Source organism: Larus michahellis, chromosome 5 (genome assembly GCF_964199755.1).
Source record: "Larus michahellis chromosome 5, bLarMic1.1, whole genome shotgun sequence".
In the NCBI taxonomy this organism is placed as follows: domain Eukaryota; kingdom Metazoa; phylum Chordata; class Aves; order Charadriiformes; family Laridae; genus Larus; species Larus michahellis.
The window spans coordinates 30,005,956-30,024,288 of record NC_133900.1 but is presented as its reverse complement, the minus strand read 5'-3'; the positions used below and the strand labels follow the sequence as shown (position 1 = coordinate 30,024,288).

The 18,333-nt window shown below is 47.8% G+C and overlaps 1 protein-coding gene across 1 annotated transcript in view; it reads right to left on the bottom strand.

The window, feature by feature from the left end:
- The window catches only part of LEF1 (lymphoid enhancer binding factor 1), a 73,225-nt gene extending 55,382 nt beyond the window's left edge, over nucleotides 1-17,843 (bottom strand). Inside the window, exons 1-3 of the mRNA XM_074588826.1 lie at nucleotides 17,341-17,843; nucleotides 16,221-16,284; nucleotides 14,581-14,714 (exon numbers count right to left, since the gene is read on the bottom strand). Coding sequence (XP_074444927.1) covers nucleotides 14,581-14,714; nucleotides 16,221-16,284; nucleotides 17,341-17,550 — 408 coding nt within the window. The 5' untranslated portion in view covers nucleotides 17,551-17,843. The remainder of the gene's footprint in view (nucleotides 1-14,580; nucleotides 14,715-16,220; nucleotides 16,285-17,340) is intronic.
- Nucleotides 17,844-18,333: the final 490 nt, after the last annotated feature.

Genomic DNA, 18,333 nt, shown 5'->3' with positions numbered 1-18,333 from the left:
GAGCAGAGTGGATCCAGTTTGAAAAGAACTGGCAACCCTAAAACTTTTTGATAAGATAAAAATTCATTGATGTTGGCTCACGCTAGGCCCACTCCAACTCTGCACTTGTCCTCTGTGTTTCCTTGGCATATCTGTTCCTTTCCTCTATCTGCTTTAGCATAACTTTATTTTTCTCTTTTATCTTTAGCTAACTGCACCCAGGGACTGGAGGGATTGATTTTTTGTTTTGACTTATTGTTTGAAGATCTGTAACTCAAAGCAGCTTCTTGCGCCTCTGATGTCTAAGCCTGAGCTGTATAAAAGGTAAAGTTCGTCCTGTGTACCAAACTAAGCGGGGATACCATTTTATAATCAGTCATCTGTGTTTTATTTTGCCTTTTGGGGAGGAAAACTATTTTAAGACTTTATGGGCAATAATACTTTAAATAAATATTCTCATGGCAGATACTACACATGCCAGTTCTCTTTTTAAAGACAGTCGGCTATTCCTCACCACTCAGGGGAAGGGAAAAAAAAAAAGTTCCTAATTAAAGGAGGCCATTATACATCAGAAGATATTTTGAGCATCACGTCACACTACCGACAGCCTACTGCAGCCAAAATGTTACCATGCAAATCTAAAAACGCTCTCGCTCAGAGATGCGCTGCCACGAGGCTCGCCTAAATCCCCGCTGGGAGAGGAAGGCGGGAGAGGCGAGACGTGCTCGTCAATGCCGCTCGTAAACAGCCATCCCTCATTGCCATGTTAATACCACCCTGTCCTGAGACACAGAGGGACAGAGAAGGATTTTTTGTTTGCTTCCTCTGCCTTCTGGGGGACGAACTCGGGAGATTTCTCCTTTTCCCGGGCAATTCTTCCCTCCCCCCTCAAAAAAAATGCCGCTAGGCTGCTTTAGAGAAGCAGTTTTTCAGGAGGCGGCACCCAGGTTTCTCAGCGCACGCAGGCATTTCTGTACGGCAGAAAGCGGACAGCCATGGCACACACCGACTTTGTTTACGATCGCCCGTCTCCGCTATTCCCTGAAGTTGCCCAGCTTGCTGAAATATGGTTACATATGCAAACATTATCTCCCAATTGTAACCTCATTTTCTGCTCTGCTGGACAGCGTGACCAGCATTTGTCATCTCGCCGCCCCCGCCCGCCACATCATTCATGTGTCTATAATTGTCATCAAGATGTGGCATGTCAGCAGGACTCCCGCGTCCGCTGCTCCCCATCTCCACGCAGTCACTCAGGTAACAAACCCATAATCTCGCCCTGTTTTCATGATGGTTGAATTACACATAATTGTTTCTGCACAGTGATTGATTTCTGCCTGAATAGAGACCTCTGCCTTTTTTCAATGCGAGCGAGTGGCAGCCAAGTCTCTCCATCTAGGAGAAGGCAGCAGCCTTTGAAGAGATCAAAGCCAAGGCCGCGAGCAGTTGTGCGCCCTGGGAATATGGAAAGCCTTTATGCTCTCAACCCCATTTCCAACATCATGTTGGATTGCAGCTGCATTACATTCTGCCAGCATTCTTAATGCTTTTAGTATTGACTCTGACATCACCGATAGCTGTTTTAAAGTAACAAAAGCTGAAGGATGACTTATTTTCACAACTCCGTAATTGGAACATGCAAAGTTAGGGGAAGGGAGCATTTGTTTTTAATCTGAGATACAAAAGAAAGCACAGAAAATTATATAAGTTCCCTGAAATTAAAAACACGTTTTTCATATGGAAAGAACAGAGGGGGCATTTTTATAGCCTAGACCACACAAAATGAACTGATTATGCACATGCTTTTTCAAGCCTAAAGGCTGAAGTAAAAATACGATTGGGCAAGCGAGTCAAATTGGGAAAAAATATTGTGACTCACGGTACGTTTAGTGACTTTTAGCACCTGATGCAAGGCAAAATAATGCAGAAGCCCAGGCTGTCGCCTCCCCTCTGCAGCTCCTTGTAGTAAACCCACAGCACTTCACTTACCCTAACCCAGACACACGGCACATGGCAAACGAACGCTAAATCCCCGCTAGTTATCTAAAAAGATAAAAAATGATCTAAAACTGTAAAATACCGCAAAGCTTCCTCTAAGATTCCCTCTCCTCCAGTCATACAGACAACTCGTAGGCTGCCTTAAAACTACTCTTGCCACAAAATTGTTTTCAGGGGCATCAAACGCTCCCACGCTGCTCCTCTCTCCTCATCTGGTTTTGCTGGTGAAAACAAAAGTAAATCTCTATCGAGAAAGGCTCTCCTCAACTTTGATTAAACGTTCATCTACACTGCCCTGAAAAAATATTTCCAGGGAACTTTTAAAACTTATCAGTGGAAAGGAGGGGGGACAAGGAGGATGTAAAAAGCGGGAGCCTGGGAGGGCGCAGCAGCTGAACGACACTGTGTCCATACGCTGACCAGTCTGAGCACCACTGCTACTTCGACAACTATTGTTATTCATCCTAAAACCACTGACTAGGAGCTCTTAAGAGCAGTAATTTTGAAATATGGTAGCTGCCAGTACAGCGTGCAGAGTGGTGAGGAAGGAAGAATGTGCAAATAAAGTATAAGCTGTAAAGAATTAAACATTATAAGCTGTAAAGAATTAAATGGTATGAGCACCCATGTATTAGCAATAAAAATAATTTCCTCTTAGCTGTATCGTTTTTCCTCTGCTGTTCTAACACTCCTTTTTTCCCTGTAGTCATTAAAACCCCGACTCAAAGACAACAGCAAAGGGATCTGCCCTCCCTCCCTGTGGACACAGAGCTTATGTCCCTGACATTTCAAGGCTGGGAAACTGTCTCGTTTTTACTTTGACCGTTTCTTAACACACACTAACCACGCTGAGGCTGAAACTAGAGCCAAACGTACCGAGCTCCTTACCAAGATGTAAAAGCTTATGTATTTTTATTTTTTTTTGGTATTAAGACAGAAGTCTTTTCTCTGTTAGTCCAAGGTTTTGGGGTTTTCCCCCCACCTCTTTTCTCCTGCCATCCCCAGCAAATTTACTGCTTCCTCTGCACAGCCTACTTGCTTAATTCAGGACTAATTCTTTGTGGCTCTGGTGTCCACTCTGATAACGGGAGGGATGCTCGTAAAGCAACACTGAGGAAAGAGCGGCACGATACAGAGAGCTGGAGCAGTCACTGTAAATAGAGGTGTCCGCTGCCATGTTGGCAGGGCAGCTAATTCAACTTCTGCCTATCTTACAAGGAGTCCCGAGTATCTGGAAACAAATGCCAGCCTCCAGAAACCGAGCAAGCAACATTTGCAGCATTGCAAAGGTCTCCAAAACACTCGCTGCTATGAAGAAAGAGCAGCAGCGAAGTCACTTTTACACAGTGCTGCAACCCTGCCTTTCAGCATCAAACCATTAGTGTGATGAAAAAGTATGTTTTACCGTAATTACTGCTTATTTTCCCTTCCAGGGACTTTTTTGTTCATTTGCAGAGGATTCACTTGCTACTTGGTACTTTTGCTTGAAAGCTTGCTACTTTTTTGCACTATTCACTGAAATGTAAGAGACGCCATTTAGCCCAAAGGAGGCAGGCAAAGGCTGTTGGCCAGCTTTTCATCTCCGCAGCCCCCTGCACAACCCCCACGGGCAGCTCCCCCTGCTCAAGCGGAGGCACAGCTTCTCCTCACGCAGGCTTTTCCATCAGGAATGGCCGGGGGACCTGAGAACAAACCTCACCAGTTCCTTAAATCCCGATCCCCACAAAGTGACACCCTGCATGACCGCAGCAAAGTGAGTTTTAGGTTTGTCTGTGGTGCTGGAGAATGTTCAGCCACCAGCTGCGGCCACTGTGTAGGGGCTGCACCTACAGAGTTGCGAAGGAAAAAGAAAAGGACGCCAATAACGGGGTTCTCCCCCGGGAGGCGATGTCACCGGGGCATGCTGCTCAAGGAACACAGCTAGGAAGCTGTGCTCCAGAGAGCAGAGCCTGGGCACGTGTTAAAGTACCAGGTATTTCAGGATGCCCAGAAGTTTAAAGGCCCCAGCTTCAAACCAGCCAGCACTTCCTTTGCAAACCATTCTTTCCACCAGAGGCTGCTGAGACGTCGAGCACCGACATCGCTGAGGCCACGGCAGGTGCCCACCATGGCTGGCAGAGGAAGGCGGATGCCATCGCTGCCGAGATGCCATCCCTGATAGCTGCTTTGAGAAGCATCAGAGCAAGGTCCTCCCAGCCCCATGTTAAACGACAGAAGCCCCACCACGCTGGTGCCCAGGGCAGATGGCTGAGAAACCCTGGTCGGCTGTCCCCAGCCCATCACAGGCAAGAGACATGAATCCATGGCAGCTTTCCTGGGAGAGGGAGCACACTGTGCTGGTTATCTAACTGCGTTTGGGCTGAATTTCTGAGAGAGGGACAAGAGGCAAAAATGGAGGGTACAAATAGTGATGCTGAGGGGAAGCAGTCTGCTTTTGGACAAAAAGCTTTTAAGCTAGTTTTTTTTTAAGCCCCCTCCTCGCTTTTACTTAGAAATTTCAGTAGGATTGTTTGGTCCTTAATTGAAAGGCTGGGTATGAAATACAGCTACGGCCAGCACTGCCACCAACTTCCTTCTTATCCGCACTGGTTTTAATCTTCTTATTCCCCACTCCACGTACATCCCAGTTTTTACTTTCTCAGACTTCTAGTTTGTTTTCATTAAAAAGAAAACAAACCAAAACAACCCAAGAAACATATCTCTATAAGCAATCTTTATATTTCAGGTGGGTTCCTGAAGCGAACTCGGGAAACAGGGATTTTGTTCCTGCCATCACCTTCCTCTCAGTCTCTGAACAAATTTTGCTTTTTTGGATCCCTGTTTGCAGAAGCCTCCTCCCAGACTGTGGCTCTGCTTTTGGGAGCAGGGCGGGGGGAGGCAGGGGATGTGACCCCCTCCCACCCTGTGCTGGCATGGGCGCCAGGGATACCTCCCGGGAATTTGCCAGCAGCCACCGACGCTCTGCGATTTCCACGGGTCACGTCCTCATGCTAGACTCTACGTTGGGCAATTATACACAGAATTTACCTATTTCACGCTTAATTGCACAGGCACAAACTTTTGCTCCACCCCCAAAACAGCTATAACCTACCAGCATTGCTACGGGCAGCTCTCCCAGTCCTGGCTTAACCCCCGAGGCTTAAATCTCAGCCCCTGTCTTCACCGTCCCCTCCTGGGAGAAGCCACCGAGCCCAGCAGAGGAGAGGAGATGCAGATAATGCCCAAAAGGCCAACGTCAGCCCACGACGGACTTGTGAGCTACAGGCTCCTGAGCTGCGAAAAGCCGTCTCCAAAAGAGAAATGCAAGACCCACCCGCAGGCTCTTCTGCTGACTGGACCTGAAAAAATGCTTTGTCCAGTAGATGATGGACAGAAAGATTCATTTAATGGAGGAGGGCGTTTTTTGTGCAGTGAGCACAACTGTTTAACTAACGGAATGTATTTACTCACAGTCCTGAAGCCAGAGATGGAAGACAAGGTCACAAAACCCCCTCTGAAATCTCCTTCTAAAAAGTCTGCCTGTGCCCCAAACACAGGGGTTTCTAAACCAGCTTTCATTAAACCACATTTGCCGATTGAGTATTTGTTGTCCTACCCCATTAGGCTGTAATATTCTCATTTACACACACACCTCTATGGGAAAAAGAAAGAAAGAAGAATTTAAAGTTTCAAAGAAAGAGGGAAAACTTTCTATACAAGTCGTTTTGGGAGGGCCCTTGAATTAAAAAAGTTTTGAGCAAAACAGCATTTTGACCAGCTCTCCTAAAGTCTCTTAATATTTCCTGGGTACAAAGTATGAAGTCATCTTTTACAGGTCAGTCCGATAAGAAGCTTAATAGTCGCCAGTTTAAAAAAAGAAAAAAAAAAAGCGTTTGCAATAGTGCTCTCAAACTGTCCGGGGAGTTGCCTAATAAATTAGCATTTTTTTGTGGTTCTCCTATTCTGAGTTTTCCTTCTGAAGATTTACATCTAAAACGGAATCTGTGCACTATTATCTTAGAAATAACCTCAAAATAACTGAGAGAGGGAAAAAAGTCACAAATTCACACACGTAAGAGTTAAGCTTTTAAAAAAAATATTTCTTTTTTTTTTTCCTTTAAATCCAGCACAGCTTCCCCTTTCTCCCTGTATCAGGGGTATTTAAGACAAGAAATAATGTATGAGAGAGAGGGTTTTAGAGTAACAAATGTTTCAAATCCAACATGCTCAGTTCCAACTTACTTTTTAAGCTGAATTTCAGTTGTGTGCAGGAGGAAATCGGGCAGTAAAGAACAGCCACAAAAACAACCCAGCACGATGGTGTGGGAGGGCAGTGAAACAAGAAGCTTCAGGGCCATCCTTTAGGGTAAATTATTTTAATTGCTTATGTTTTTCAAAATGTATTTTAGCATGTGCGATATACGGCTTATTTCCTCAATATCCTCAAAAGCTCTCCCAGCTCGGTGAGCTCCTTTTCCTCTCAGTGCCGGTCCCCAGCAGCCGGAGGGGATGCAGGCAGGCTGCAGCCTGTCCCACCGCCCCGACCACCCACCCGCTCCCTCCCGCCCCACTCCAAAAAGCTCCTCTGGAGGACGAATCTGCGCCCGCGTTTGCATTTGAGAGAGGAGGACCTGTATGTGAACCTAGGGATAATTTTTTACTCTCCGCAAGGGCTAATTCACGTGCAGACATTGAGGGGAGAAATCAGAGTCTCCCCCAATTCGGAAGGGTCCCTGCAGCCTGTCAAGCCTGGTTATTATCCTGCTTCACCTCAATTTTTCCGCAACAAGGCAGTACAGGACTGGGGGTGAGGGGACAGAGCTCAATCAAAACCACAATTACCACTTGGAACTGCAGCTTCCTAAACCTGACACAGCCCCAGCCAAACTTAGGAAATGAGAGACCCCAGTGAAATCACTGGATTGCAGCATTTTAACAAAGTAAACGCATTTGCATCGCTGGACACATTTTATCTGCATTTTAGCACATCGGCAGGGAAAAGGCCTTCTCCCCAAGCGTGGTCTGCATTTGACAAGCGTTGACACCTTTAATCGTCACCTCCATATTGTACTTTTTTTACGCTAGACAAAGCTTGCCAATGCAAGATTTGGGAGGGATGAAGAAAGATCAAGGCAAGAAGATATGCCAAAACTGTGGAGAGACAACAGACGGTCGCAAAGATAAATCTCTGAGGCAGTTTTGAAATACAGAAAGAGGCAGAAAATTGAAGAAATAAATAGAGCCTTGTAGCATAGCTAAGTGACCAGTTACTGAGACGGAGGGTTGGCTCTGAGCAGCCGGCATCACTAGGACCCCAACCCATAAATACAGGGCCTACAGGGATAGCTTTTTAGAGCTCATCACTCTTCCTCTCTGAGCCAACAAAACTGACAAACAAAAGCCCCATGTTCCCCTTCCATGTTTTTCGGATGTACATGACGATTCAGACCATTTCCAGACTGGTTTTGTTTGGATAATGCCTGCATCGCCATCCAGACCTCTGTTCCTGTCAGTGAAGGGGGAAGCTGAGCTGCCATCAGTATTGATGGGATTTCAGCATCACACCTCCTCAATTCCATGCATCTCCCTCCCTGTGCCGACACGGTGGGGTCTGCTGCAGTTCCCGCGAGTCATGGATACAGGATCCTTAGAGCAGGGTCACCAAGTCAGTCCAGTGCCTGTCACTGTGCTGGATGTGCAGCAGCAGCCCGCTTCCATCTATTTTGAAGCTTCCCCACTCAGAAAGGTGGGGAAAAAAGAAAAAGGTCTAGCAAACAGATTTCTTCTGTTCTTTGCCAAAGCAGCATTACTAGAGCTCCCTTGTAGGAGGGACACACACGCGCACACCTGCTCCTTCAAAGCTCCAGCGTTATCAGAAAGTACTTGGTGGCAAACATGTGCATGAAATCACAGGCTCCCAAGGGATTTTTCCCCCTGGGTGAAGCAGACCTGCCCCACTGACTTGGGCAGCGCTGTTTGAAGTATAGGGACAGAGTACTGAAAGTGCTCAGATGGACAAACACTTTTGGGAATTAACTGCTCTCTGGCTTGCCTAATAACTCCTAACCAAAGCAATTCTCTGGTTTACATGTTACAGCTGGTGACAACAGTACATTTACTTTTTAAGTTAAACTACCCACTTTATAAATATTCAATCAAAGCCTTGTAACTTTACACTTGTAATTTTTGCTGACTAAGCGCATCCTATTGATTTTATGCCTCAACCTTACCTATACCCACAGCCACTTAAAGAAAATAAACAAACGTCCAGACAACCTTTCAGCTACATGAAAATGCTCTTCTCCACGAGGGATTTGGTATCTTTGAAGATCACAGACGAAGATGTTATTGGTCCTTCATCTCAAGCTGAGGCATCAGCGAGCAACACCGCCGCCAGAAGCCAGGGGAAGGTATGCCACTTCTCCTCAGGCAGTTCAGACCACTTTTCTTCCCCTTTAGGAGAACAGGCAATTCCTGGCTGATTAGCACAGTTGGCGCACACGTTTACTCCCTACTGCACTTTTAGCTCAATCCCAAAGATTCAATGAATACATTTTTATTTAAGTGCTCAATCACTTTCTTGCTGAGAGGACAGATTCCTTTGAAGTGGGAAACCCAAACTAAATAAACATATCCACAAGATCCAAGTCTCAAAATAGAAGCCATTGGGTTGCTAGATTAAGTTATTCTGAATGCAGTTTTCTTAAGTGAATCTAATGCTTACGAAGGGCGGGAGTGACAAAGACACTAATCCCCAACTGCCCGGGCAGGAGCAGCGCACCTTCCCCCCGAGAAGGGACCAAACCCACTGTCCAGATGAGAGCGGTCTTCAAGCCAGCCATGCCTTACGGCCCCAAGCAGCTTGGTGATAACCACCTGCTAGCCAGGATGGGGGCAATTTGGGGTAAATAGGAGTCATTTTACACACAACCAGAGCATCAAGGCACATGGATCCCCTGCAGCAGTGGGGAGGACTCGTACTGAGGACAACCTGCCTCCACCAGGTTGAGGGCCCACAGAAGGCCCGACTCATGGCAGCATTTCCCTCGGACCGGCCACATGCTGGATTGGTGTCCATCCATGTGAGAGCATCACGGGAGATCACAGCGGGCCACACGGCGCACAGACTTCAGGCTGCAAAATGCTCAGTGTCCGTATCAAAGCACGCTCTCACATGTGTCTCTTCTTCTGAGAGACACAGACAGTGTTTTACTACTAGTGAAAAAAGCACATGCCTCTAATGGCACTTCAGAAATATTACAGCGGCAGTAAAATACTTTCGTGTGGGTTATTTCCTTCCCGTATCAGGAGGAGTTTTCCCTAACTATAAACAGCAGTTAAGTACTCGGGAGGAGCCAGGCCTGCGGTACCCAGGCTTTTCGATGCCTGCAGCGATGCAGCGCTGCAAGTATCTGGAAAAAGTCTTTTCCTCTTTTGATGCCTGAACCTGTGGAGCTTCAGGCTTTCTTTTTGAGCCATATCCTCCCTGGCACTTGCAGCCCATAACAAGCTATTCTTATTAACATTTTTTCTGGGCTGGGATAAGTTGGAGAAGAGGTGGCACAGCACCAAAACAACAGGAATGACATTTTGCTTTTAAACCTCCTTAAAATGAAAGCGGCAGCTCCACCTTTTGCAGTTTATATTGAATTAGCTCCTAGATATATAGAAAAAAGGAGATTTAGGACATAAGCAAACACACATACTGATATACAAAAGCTCCAACTTTGAAGATTTGTAATGGGTGGGGTTTTTGATTACGCCTCCGCAGAAGCCACACACACACACAATTGCTGCCTCTGGACTGAGACTCAGGAGTTTTCTTTCCCCCTTGCCCATTCACAATTAGATAGACTTGCTAATTGCATCACCCCGACAAGGAGAAGGCAGCAAAAGCAGAAAGGCTGTTTTCTTCATCAGTATGTGCTCAAAGACCACGCTAATGATGGACATACATACGTAAGACTGCCTGGATGGTGCCACCTTATCACAAACAACCAGATCAAGCTTCGGACAAAGGCCAACGGAGAGGCACTGCAGCAACTTCTTCTGCCCCCGCCTTTCCAAATGGAGAATCCATTTCACTAGGGGGGAGAAAGACAGCACCACCCAAACTCATCCCACAGCCATTCATGGCTTGGATTTGTGTTTTGCAAGAGACCTGGCTGGCACCTTAGACTGCTCAGCTGTGACGCTTGAGTCAGAGCAGCTGGCAGAGGCGTTTGCAGCAGCGAGGTCCCTCTGCTAGCTCTGAGCAGATTCCTCTTCTCCCCCCGCGCTGGCATTTGGCATGACTCGCCGAGCCCTTCAGCAAATAGTGCTAAAATTCCTCCCCGTGCAAACCCGAATAAACTCCAGCAAGTTCTGCTTCCACAGAGCTGGGAAGCGTTGTGCTCCTCTGCACCCGATTTCAAAGTTATTTAAGGAGCTAATCGGCATCATTCAACTTCATTGAGGAGACCTAACCTATGCCACGCAGGGTGAAGCGGCAGAGCCTCCGTGCTGGGTGAGCAGCTCTGGCTTGTCGAGCCCCTTCGGCTGCCCCTTCGGCTGCCCGTGCATCCCGTTTCCTCAGGCACGGGGCTGGGGTTGAAGGGGGAAGAAAGAGACGTGCGACAGGACACAGCTGCCTACGGCCCTGGGAGCATCCTGCTCCAATGCCAACTTGGGAATTAGCGCAAAGCTTCCTGATGGGTGATATGGGAGCAGGAGCTGAGCCCCAACATCTGAGCTACAAAGTCCATTTCGTGTTGGGCCAGGGAGCTTTCAGCTGACCATGGTTCACAGCAAGTACCTACAATCACACAGTCAGCAGAAGCAAACTCCCAGGAAAAGACAATATTATGAAAAAACAGGTTTGTGTCTGTCTGCAGCTCCCGTACATTCCCCTTGGGGTCACAAAAATTCCCCACAAGCAAGTGAACCAGCCTGCTTTAAAAGGGATGGCAAGATGCAGCTAGGGAAACAAAACCCTCTCACTGAGGCTCTGTAGCCACTCATTCCTGCTATTTCTACCCTCATCCTTCCTCCTATCCATATTATCCGCGCAGTTTCTCCTGGGACATTAGCTCTGCAAGACAGAAGCTATCGCCATACCCTGCGTCATACAAAAGCACACAAGGAATATCCAAAACTTGGGCAGGGTAGAGGGGTCCTGCGTATAAATGTTGTTCCTTGCGTTCAAACTCTCTTAGCCAAATTCCTCATCATTTTGAAATGGATATGCTGTGTTTTGCAAGCCACTGTAAGGTGTTTATAGATTGTATCCCCCAACCTATGTAACACCTCCAGCTGCTACAAAGAGACAGTTTAGCCACAAAGAAATAAACCCAGACCCCAAGAACAGTTAAGAACAGACAAAAGGGAGGTTGCAGATATCTCCATCTTCCCACAGAAAGTTTCATTCAATGGGAAAGAGGGAGGAACAAAGAGAAAATTATTTTCTGGATAAATTTAAGAGACAGAGAAATGATTTTTCTTCAGTCACCTCCTTTGTCCCCACGTTCCCGTCACACAGATGAGAAACGTTTGCTACCCCAAAACTAGTCTTGTTAACGAAAAAGTAAGAAAAAACCCACGCATTTTAGAAAACAAACAGCTGTCTCCGTCTCCCATCTCCAGTACCCCCACGATGCTGCGAAACCACCAAAAGATCTCTCAAGCACACAGGATGTACAGTCACCAGGTGCTGCTGCGGTTTTAGTACCATCACGTGCCACTTTTCCTGCAGCCACCCAAACCAACCGCTTTGCTTTTTTACTCACCCACCTATCTGGTAAGAAGTCGCACTGCGGCGCGAGGCTTGTACCTGAACTTGTAATTAGCACTCTCCTGCTCCTACAAATCCAACTTGTAAAAGGCAAATCGGTTGCCAGTAAAATGAAAAAAAAACTAAAAAAAATATTAAAAAAAAAAAAAGAGGAGGAGAAAAGAAGATGAGACCACTCTAACAATAGCAAATTTAGGAAAATTTGAAATCCTCCTCATATACCCTCTCCCCTCCAAAAGTTGCACTGAAATGACACTACCGTTTTCTTCTTCTGAGACTTATTGACATGTTGTGTCTGACTACAGATTTGTATTTTTAATTTTACAAAGCAAGAATGTAAAATGTTTGCCTTATTTAAAAAAAAAAAGGCTTTTTTTTTCCTGCCTATGTTGGCGAAAGTAACTTTTTTCCCATCCCAAGAAATCTTTGCTGTCTCTGGGCTGGCGTTAGCGAGCTGAGGCCGAGTCCGTCAGAGATGGTCCCGGTCCTGGTTCTGGCCGCCTTTGCCTGGCGGTGCATCCCCCAGGGTGGTTTGTAGGCAGTCGGGTCCTTACAAGGGTTTGGGAAAAAAAAGATTCAGCGCCCCAGGGCGGCTTTTTAATCCTGCCTGACACCTCCAGGCAACAGACGCATCAACACGAAGCGGCTTTGTCATGCAAATGGCAGGGCGCAGGTAGACACGGCAGGGCTGCTCCACGCACAAATGGCCGTGGACTGCCACCCCAGGGGAGACCCCCACCTTGCTGATCTCCCCCCAAAAAAGGAGAGTAAAAGCAAACCCGTGGGACGGCAGTTGGGACCCCGCAAAGCTGAAGAGGCAGCAGCAGCGCGGCGCCGGAGCTGTGGTTAGCCATGAAGCCAGCGAGCGTGTCATCTCCTGGATGCGGCGTTTTGATCTTGCGCGCATTAAAACCCAGCTGTCAGCTAGGAGACTAACGAAGATTATAGTTCAATTAAACAAAAAAAAAAATTATTTAATAACTCAAGCGTGTAGCGTTGTGGTTAAACTGAAAGAACTCCGGGTTTATGTCAACATTGCAGCCCTGCAACAGCACTATTTTACCGAAATAGTGGTGCTGCTCTAACATGCAAGAGCAACACTGAACTAAATCAGCCCCTCAGATGTTCGGCAGGGAGCTTTACAATTAGAAAGCAGATGGGTTTTCCCCCCTCCTCCCCTCCAACGTACCCACGTAGGACGGTTCCTCAAGTACCGGAGCAGACAGCCTCCCCAAGAAGCCGATATTCTGGGGGCATCGATGCCAGATCAGTAAAGAGCAGCAGCCCCACGGCACGCATACGCAGAGAAAATCCTCAGTGAATAATTAAATGGGATTTTGTTGTTCAAAGCCTTGCACCAGCACTGGGGACATTCTTAGGAAGGTAACGTGGGAAAGAAGGGGCAAAAAAAAGGTCTGAAGTTTCCCGGTCCTCAAAGGGGCAGGTTTGAGTCTCGGTGCCCTCTCAAGAAGCTGCATCCTTTTCCCCACGATACATCCGAACTGAAGTTTTCTGTAGAGCAGCATTTATAACAACAAATATCAACAGACCGTAGTCACCAGGCTTCGCCCTAAATGGCTGTAGATCTCAACTGTAATTTATACACAAACAAGGTCCTTTTTAAAAACAGAACTATAGAAAGCAATATATTGCGTGAGTTTTTGCATCTTTCAAATGCAAACGGTGACATATAAAAAGGGCAGATCTGTGTGTTTCCCAGTGCCAAACCACCCTGTCATTCCAAATCCAAACATCCACTAATTTAACAGGCTTTGCTACTGTCAAATTACCAATACAGATTAGGCCCCCTCTTTTTTTGTTTTTGAAGTCAAAAGCCACAACCCTGAAGAAAAATCAAGAACGTCGAAGAGCAAAATAATGCCAGTTGTTTGACAGAGACCGCCAAGTAAAAATCCAAGAGCCAGTACGACAGAAAACTGCTTTATCACAGGGAAACAACAGCATCCAACTTCTCATATCACAGCACACACAACTGCAGCAGCATTTTTTTCACCAGGATGCCTACAAGCAAATTTGTTTCCTGCTCTACTCCGGTTCTACTAATATAATTTCCACAGCTCATTTTAACATCACTCTGTATGTGTACCAAGAGGGTTACAAAAACAAATGGGAACTGACTATCCAAAATTAAAAGTACATTAAAATCCATCACATGTGCATCTACATCAATGGAAACAGAGGGACCAACCTGGAAGAATCAGTGCTCGCCACAACGTAAAGGAAAGCTGTAACTACTGCGTCACGGTTGATATTAATTCCTAAACAACCATTTCACAATTTGTGGCTGAAGATACTGAGTGTGTTTCAAAGCAATACTCCCAGATACATAGAGCATTCAGGCAGAGCAACTGATGGCAGAAATAAGTATCAATCAGCAAAGAGCAATGCAATATCTGAAGGCAAAAAAAAAAAAGAATCCAATCTTTTCATCTTACTGATAAGCAACTTTAGCAGTTCTGCTTCCAGCCCTCAATTTTCCTCAACAAACGAAGAGTTAAAGCCAGAAAATTCACATCTGTCCCAGTCACTACAAAGGCGGCATTTACATCATTCCGCCATACATTATCCTACAGTTGTAAACCAGGGCTCCCCCCCCACAAAGCCCCCAGCCCTGTTCAAAGGACGTCAGACACCACAGACGTTAATCTCAGCTTTTCCACCGTGATCGCAACCACCACCTCTGAGAGCTCTCCAGACTCCACTGGACGGAGGCTCTGAACAGCCTTCACCGTAACTGAAGCCACCGAACCCCCCCCCCGGCATGAACACGCGCTGCAGACCAAACAGGAGGAAACCCAGCTCGCCAAAACCGGTCTTTGGAAGAGATAACTCACTGTTCTGGGGATGGGTGGCGACAGAGATCCATTAGGCATGTACGGGTCGTTATTCATATTTGGCATCATGATATACCCAGAATAACCAGAGTACGATGGTCCCTTGCTGTATAAGCCACTGTCGGGATGCTTTCCTATGGAAGAGGAAACAATGATTGCATTATTCCCCACACACACGTTTCTTCTAAGTTAGAGCATTTAAACAGGTACTGCTCATTCATAAAAATGTTCTGCATGCAAACGTTTCCTTACTCATGGAAATTACCTCTGACAGAAAGTGGTCCACAGCAATTTGTAATAACATTTTTTTCAAGAAGAGTTAATTCTTAAAGGAGCAAGTACTCTCAGTAAGGAGCTTATGCTTAAGATACAGAATAGCCTCAGAGTAACCGATTTCTTTTGCTAGTCCCTGTTCAAATCAAGGCAGAAACATCAGCAATGACATCACATTTCTCAAGTAGCAGTTTTCCCCCCATTTTATACATCCCTCTAGGATTTGTGGATTCAGAAGTATTGCCAGTATGGGTTTCCAACATCATTGTTAGGAAAGGGAGGAACGAGGCAGTGATAACTAGATATAATCATTTCCTTCTCTCGCTGAGCCACTGCGTGCAGCGAACAATTCATTCTGGCCATGCTCGCCAGGAACAATTAGAGGGCAGGAGCTGGTTTAGGAGATGACCCTAACGATCTGGGGGGGGGCTGTTGAACACCCATGGGACTACAGTCAAGAGGGAAGCCAAGTGAGGGAGGCTATTTTGCAGGAAAATAAAGAATTTGGGTCCAGGTCCTGCAAAGGGGGGTGACCAGGGAGCACCTATATGACCGCTGACAGTGATACTATTTGAAAGTGAGGTTTTAAGAGGATGCAACACGGATAAGAAAACTACACAGAGCTGACCTCCTCTCCCTCACTGTCAAAATGCTATGAGCATGGACATTATTGCTTTTAGGCAGTTCAATGACAAATGTGGAGAAAGATCGCCACAGAGTCTCGGAAAGCACCAGGACTGAACTGTGACTATCTTTATTCAGAATTTATGATCTGGTTTAGTTCGTGATGATAAGCAATTTCATTTTAAACATTATCTCCTGTCCTTCACAGCACACATTCTTTGTACGTGTGTCCAGCTTCCTAAGTGATATTCAACAAACTCTGTTATTTCCTCTGCCCTCCTCAATCAAAATTAACCAGCTGGTACATTAAAAAAAAAAAAAAAAAAGGCAAGAGGTCTGTTCATGCTTAGATTTGGAAGAAGAGATTTAACTGACACTCTGGCTATGGGGAAAAAAGCACAGAGTTTCTGAACACACACAACTCGGCTGCGCTGTATGTGAGTGAAGAGATAGATGTGTTTAAGCTGATATCCTAAAAATAGTTTTTTCTTCAGTGAAGATCCATTTGGCCTACTTATCAGTTTCTAAACAACTGAAATACCATTTGGTCACTCAAGATAAATGTGCTGCACATTCATCTCCTTTTTAAATGCGCTTTGAATGCACCCTGGCATCCCCCCTCCCCAAAAGGTACTAAATTTATGTTTCCCAAAAGAAATCAAGCTCCAGTTTGAGGACCACGCGGAGGCTGACAGGGGGACTAAGAGGGACAATATCGCAAGACAGGACCGTGCGCTTCTCACCTTCCTCGGGGTGCTCTCTGCCTTTATCATGGTAGGAATCCTGCGCTTGAGTCTGCCTGGAAACCTGACCGCGGGGAATCCACCATCAGAAAAGAAGAAGAAAAAGAAGAAAAGTCATTGTATGGATGCTCATTTATCGATCACAGCGCTACACCTTCTTGTAGACAGAAAAAGTTAGGGGCAAGAGATAAGCATCTTTCTTTTCCCTTTTAAGTCGCTTGGAAGGCAACTGTACCAGAAACGTTTGTGTAAACGATCGTTTTATGACAATGTTAATAACTACGGGGCTTTGCGAAGCGTTTCTAGCAGAAGTGCCCTATATTTAACGGAAGGGGTTTATTTCTGGAAAACATTTGGAGCTTCGGCGGTCAAAACACTCTTGGTAAAAAGATACCAAAAATAATAATGAAAATCGCGTTGCCCTCATTACCAGATCTTTAGGAAAAAAAGAAAAAAAAAACAACTAAAAAGAAATGAAAGAAAAGAAAGAAAGAAAGAAAGAAAGAAAGAAAGAAAGAAAGAAAGAAAGAAAGAAAGAAAGAAAGAAAGAAAGAAAGAAAGAAAGAAAGAAAGAAAGAAAGAAAGAAAGAAAGAAAGAAAGAAAGAAAGAAAGAAAGAAAGAAAGAAAGAAAGAAAGAAAGAAAGAAAGAAGAAAAAAAAAGGCAGGTTCCCCGCTCGCCCTGAAGTTGTTTTAGCGTCGGGAATTTCTTCCCCAAACAGTTTTATGCAAATCCCTTTAAGAGTTTACGGCTAATGCATCGACCCCGCTGATTTTACCGAGGAAATTTCATGGCTGCTTGAGGTCTGAGACCGCCGCACCGTCGGGGGACTCGCGGGAACTTTCTCGTCCCGGGCCGAAGCGCAGAGGGGGTGCACGCCCACCCCCCCACCCTCCCCTAGCCCGGCCCGGCCCCTCTGGGAACGGGAGTTGAGGTGGGATGATTTTTTTTTTTTTAGGGGGAAATTCGGAAAATAAAGGTTTTCCCTCTGCCCCGCTGAAGCTCCCTCCCTCCCTCCCGGCGGCGGCGGCGCTCGGAGCCCGCCGGCATCCCGCGCCCCCGCGGCCGCCCCGCTCCGCGCTGCCCCGCGGAACCTCCGCGGAGTCCCCGCGGCCGCGCACCTCGTGCCCGTTGGCGCCGGGGGCGATCTCGGACTCGTTGACGAGGGAGGACTTGATGTCGGCCAGGTCGCCCTCCTCCTCGGGGTGGCTGATCTCGGCGAAGATCTTCTCCTTCTGGGGGTCCCCCTCGTCCTTGAAGGGGATCATCTCGTCGGTGGCGCAGAGCTCCGGGTCCCCCCCACCGCCCCCGGCCCCCGGCAGCTGCGGCATCCTCACGGCAGCGCGGCGTCTACTGCGGCCGCCGGCCCGCCGCGGGAAGGGGAGCGGGAGCGGGAGGAGCAGCGGGGGGAGGAGGAGGAGGAGGAGGAGGGAGGAGGAGGAGAGAGGAGGAGAAGGAGGAGAGAAGAAGGAAAAAATCCCGTGAAGTCCTCGGGGTTGCTCTCGGCAGCTGGAGACCCCCGCCCGTCCGCCCCCTCGGGGCCGAGGTACCCCCGCTCCCGCACGGCACCGGCCCCGCGGGGAGCCTCGCCCCGCCGCGCCGCACGGCCGCGATCAGTCGAAATACACCCGCTTGTGTCCCGCCCGCCCCCAGGGACCGCGCCGGGACCCGCCTCCCAGGAGCCCCGTCCCCCCCCTCCATCCGCCCCCCGGGGCCCGGGCTCACCCTGGGGGGGCGAGGGGGCGCGGAGGGGAGCGGAGCCCGCCCGAGTTTCGCCTCCGAGTGAAGTTTGCCGCCACCCGGGCGGCCCCGAGTTAAAATGGCTGGGGGGTTGGGGACGGGGGACGGGCAGGGGGAGGGGGCTCCCCCGGGGGACGGGGACGAGCGCTGCCTGCGGCGCGCACCCACCGGCCCTTTGTCCGCCGCTTCGCCCGCGGCTGCGGGCACGGCGCGGCTGGGCTCGGCGGCACCGCGGGGGGCGAGGAAGAAACAGCCCCGGGAGGGAGAAAGGGAGGGAGGGAGGGAGGGATGGAGCGGGCGGGGAGGCGCCCCCCCCTGCCGCCCAGCTTCCCTCCGCGCCCGCGGGCAGGGAAAAAAGTTGCCTCCGCGGCGCC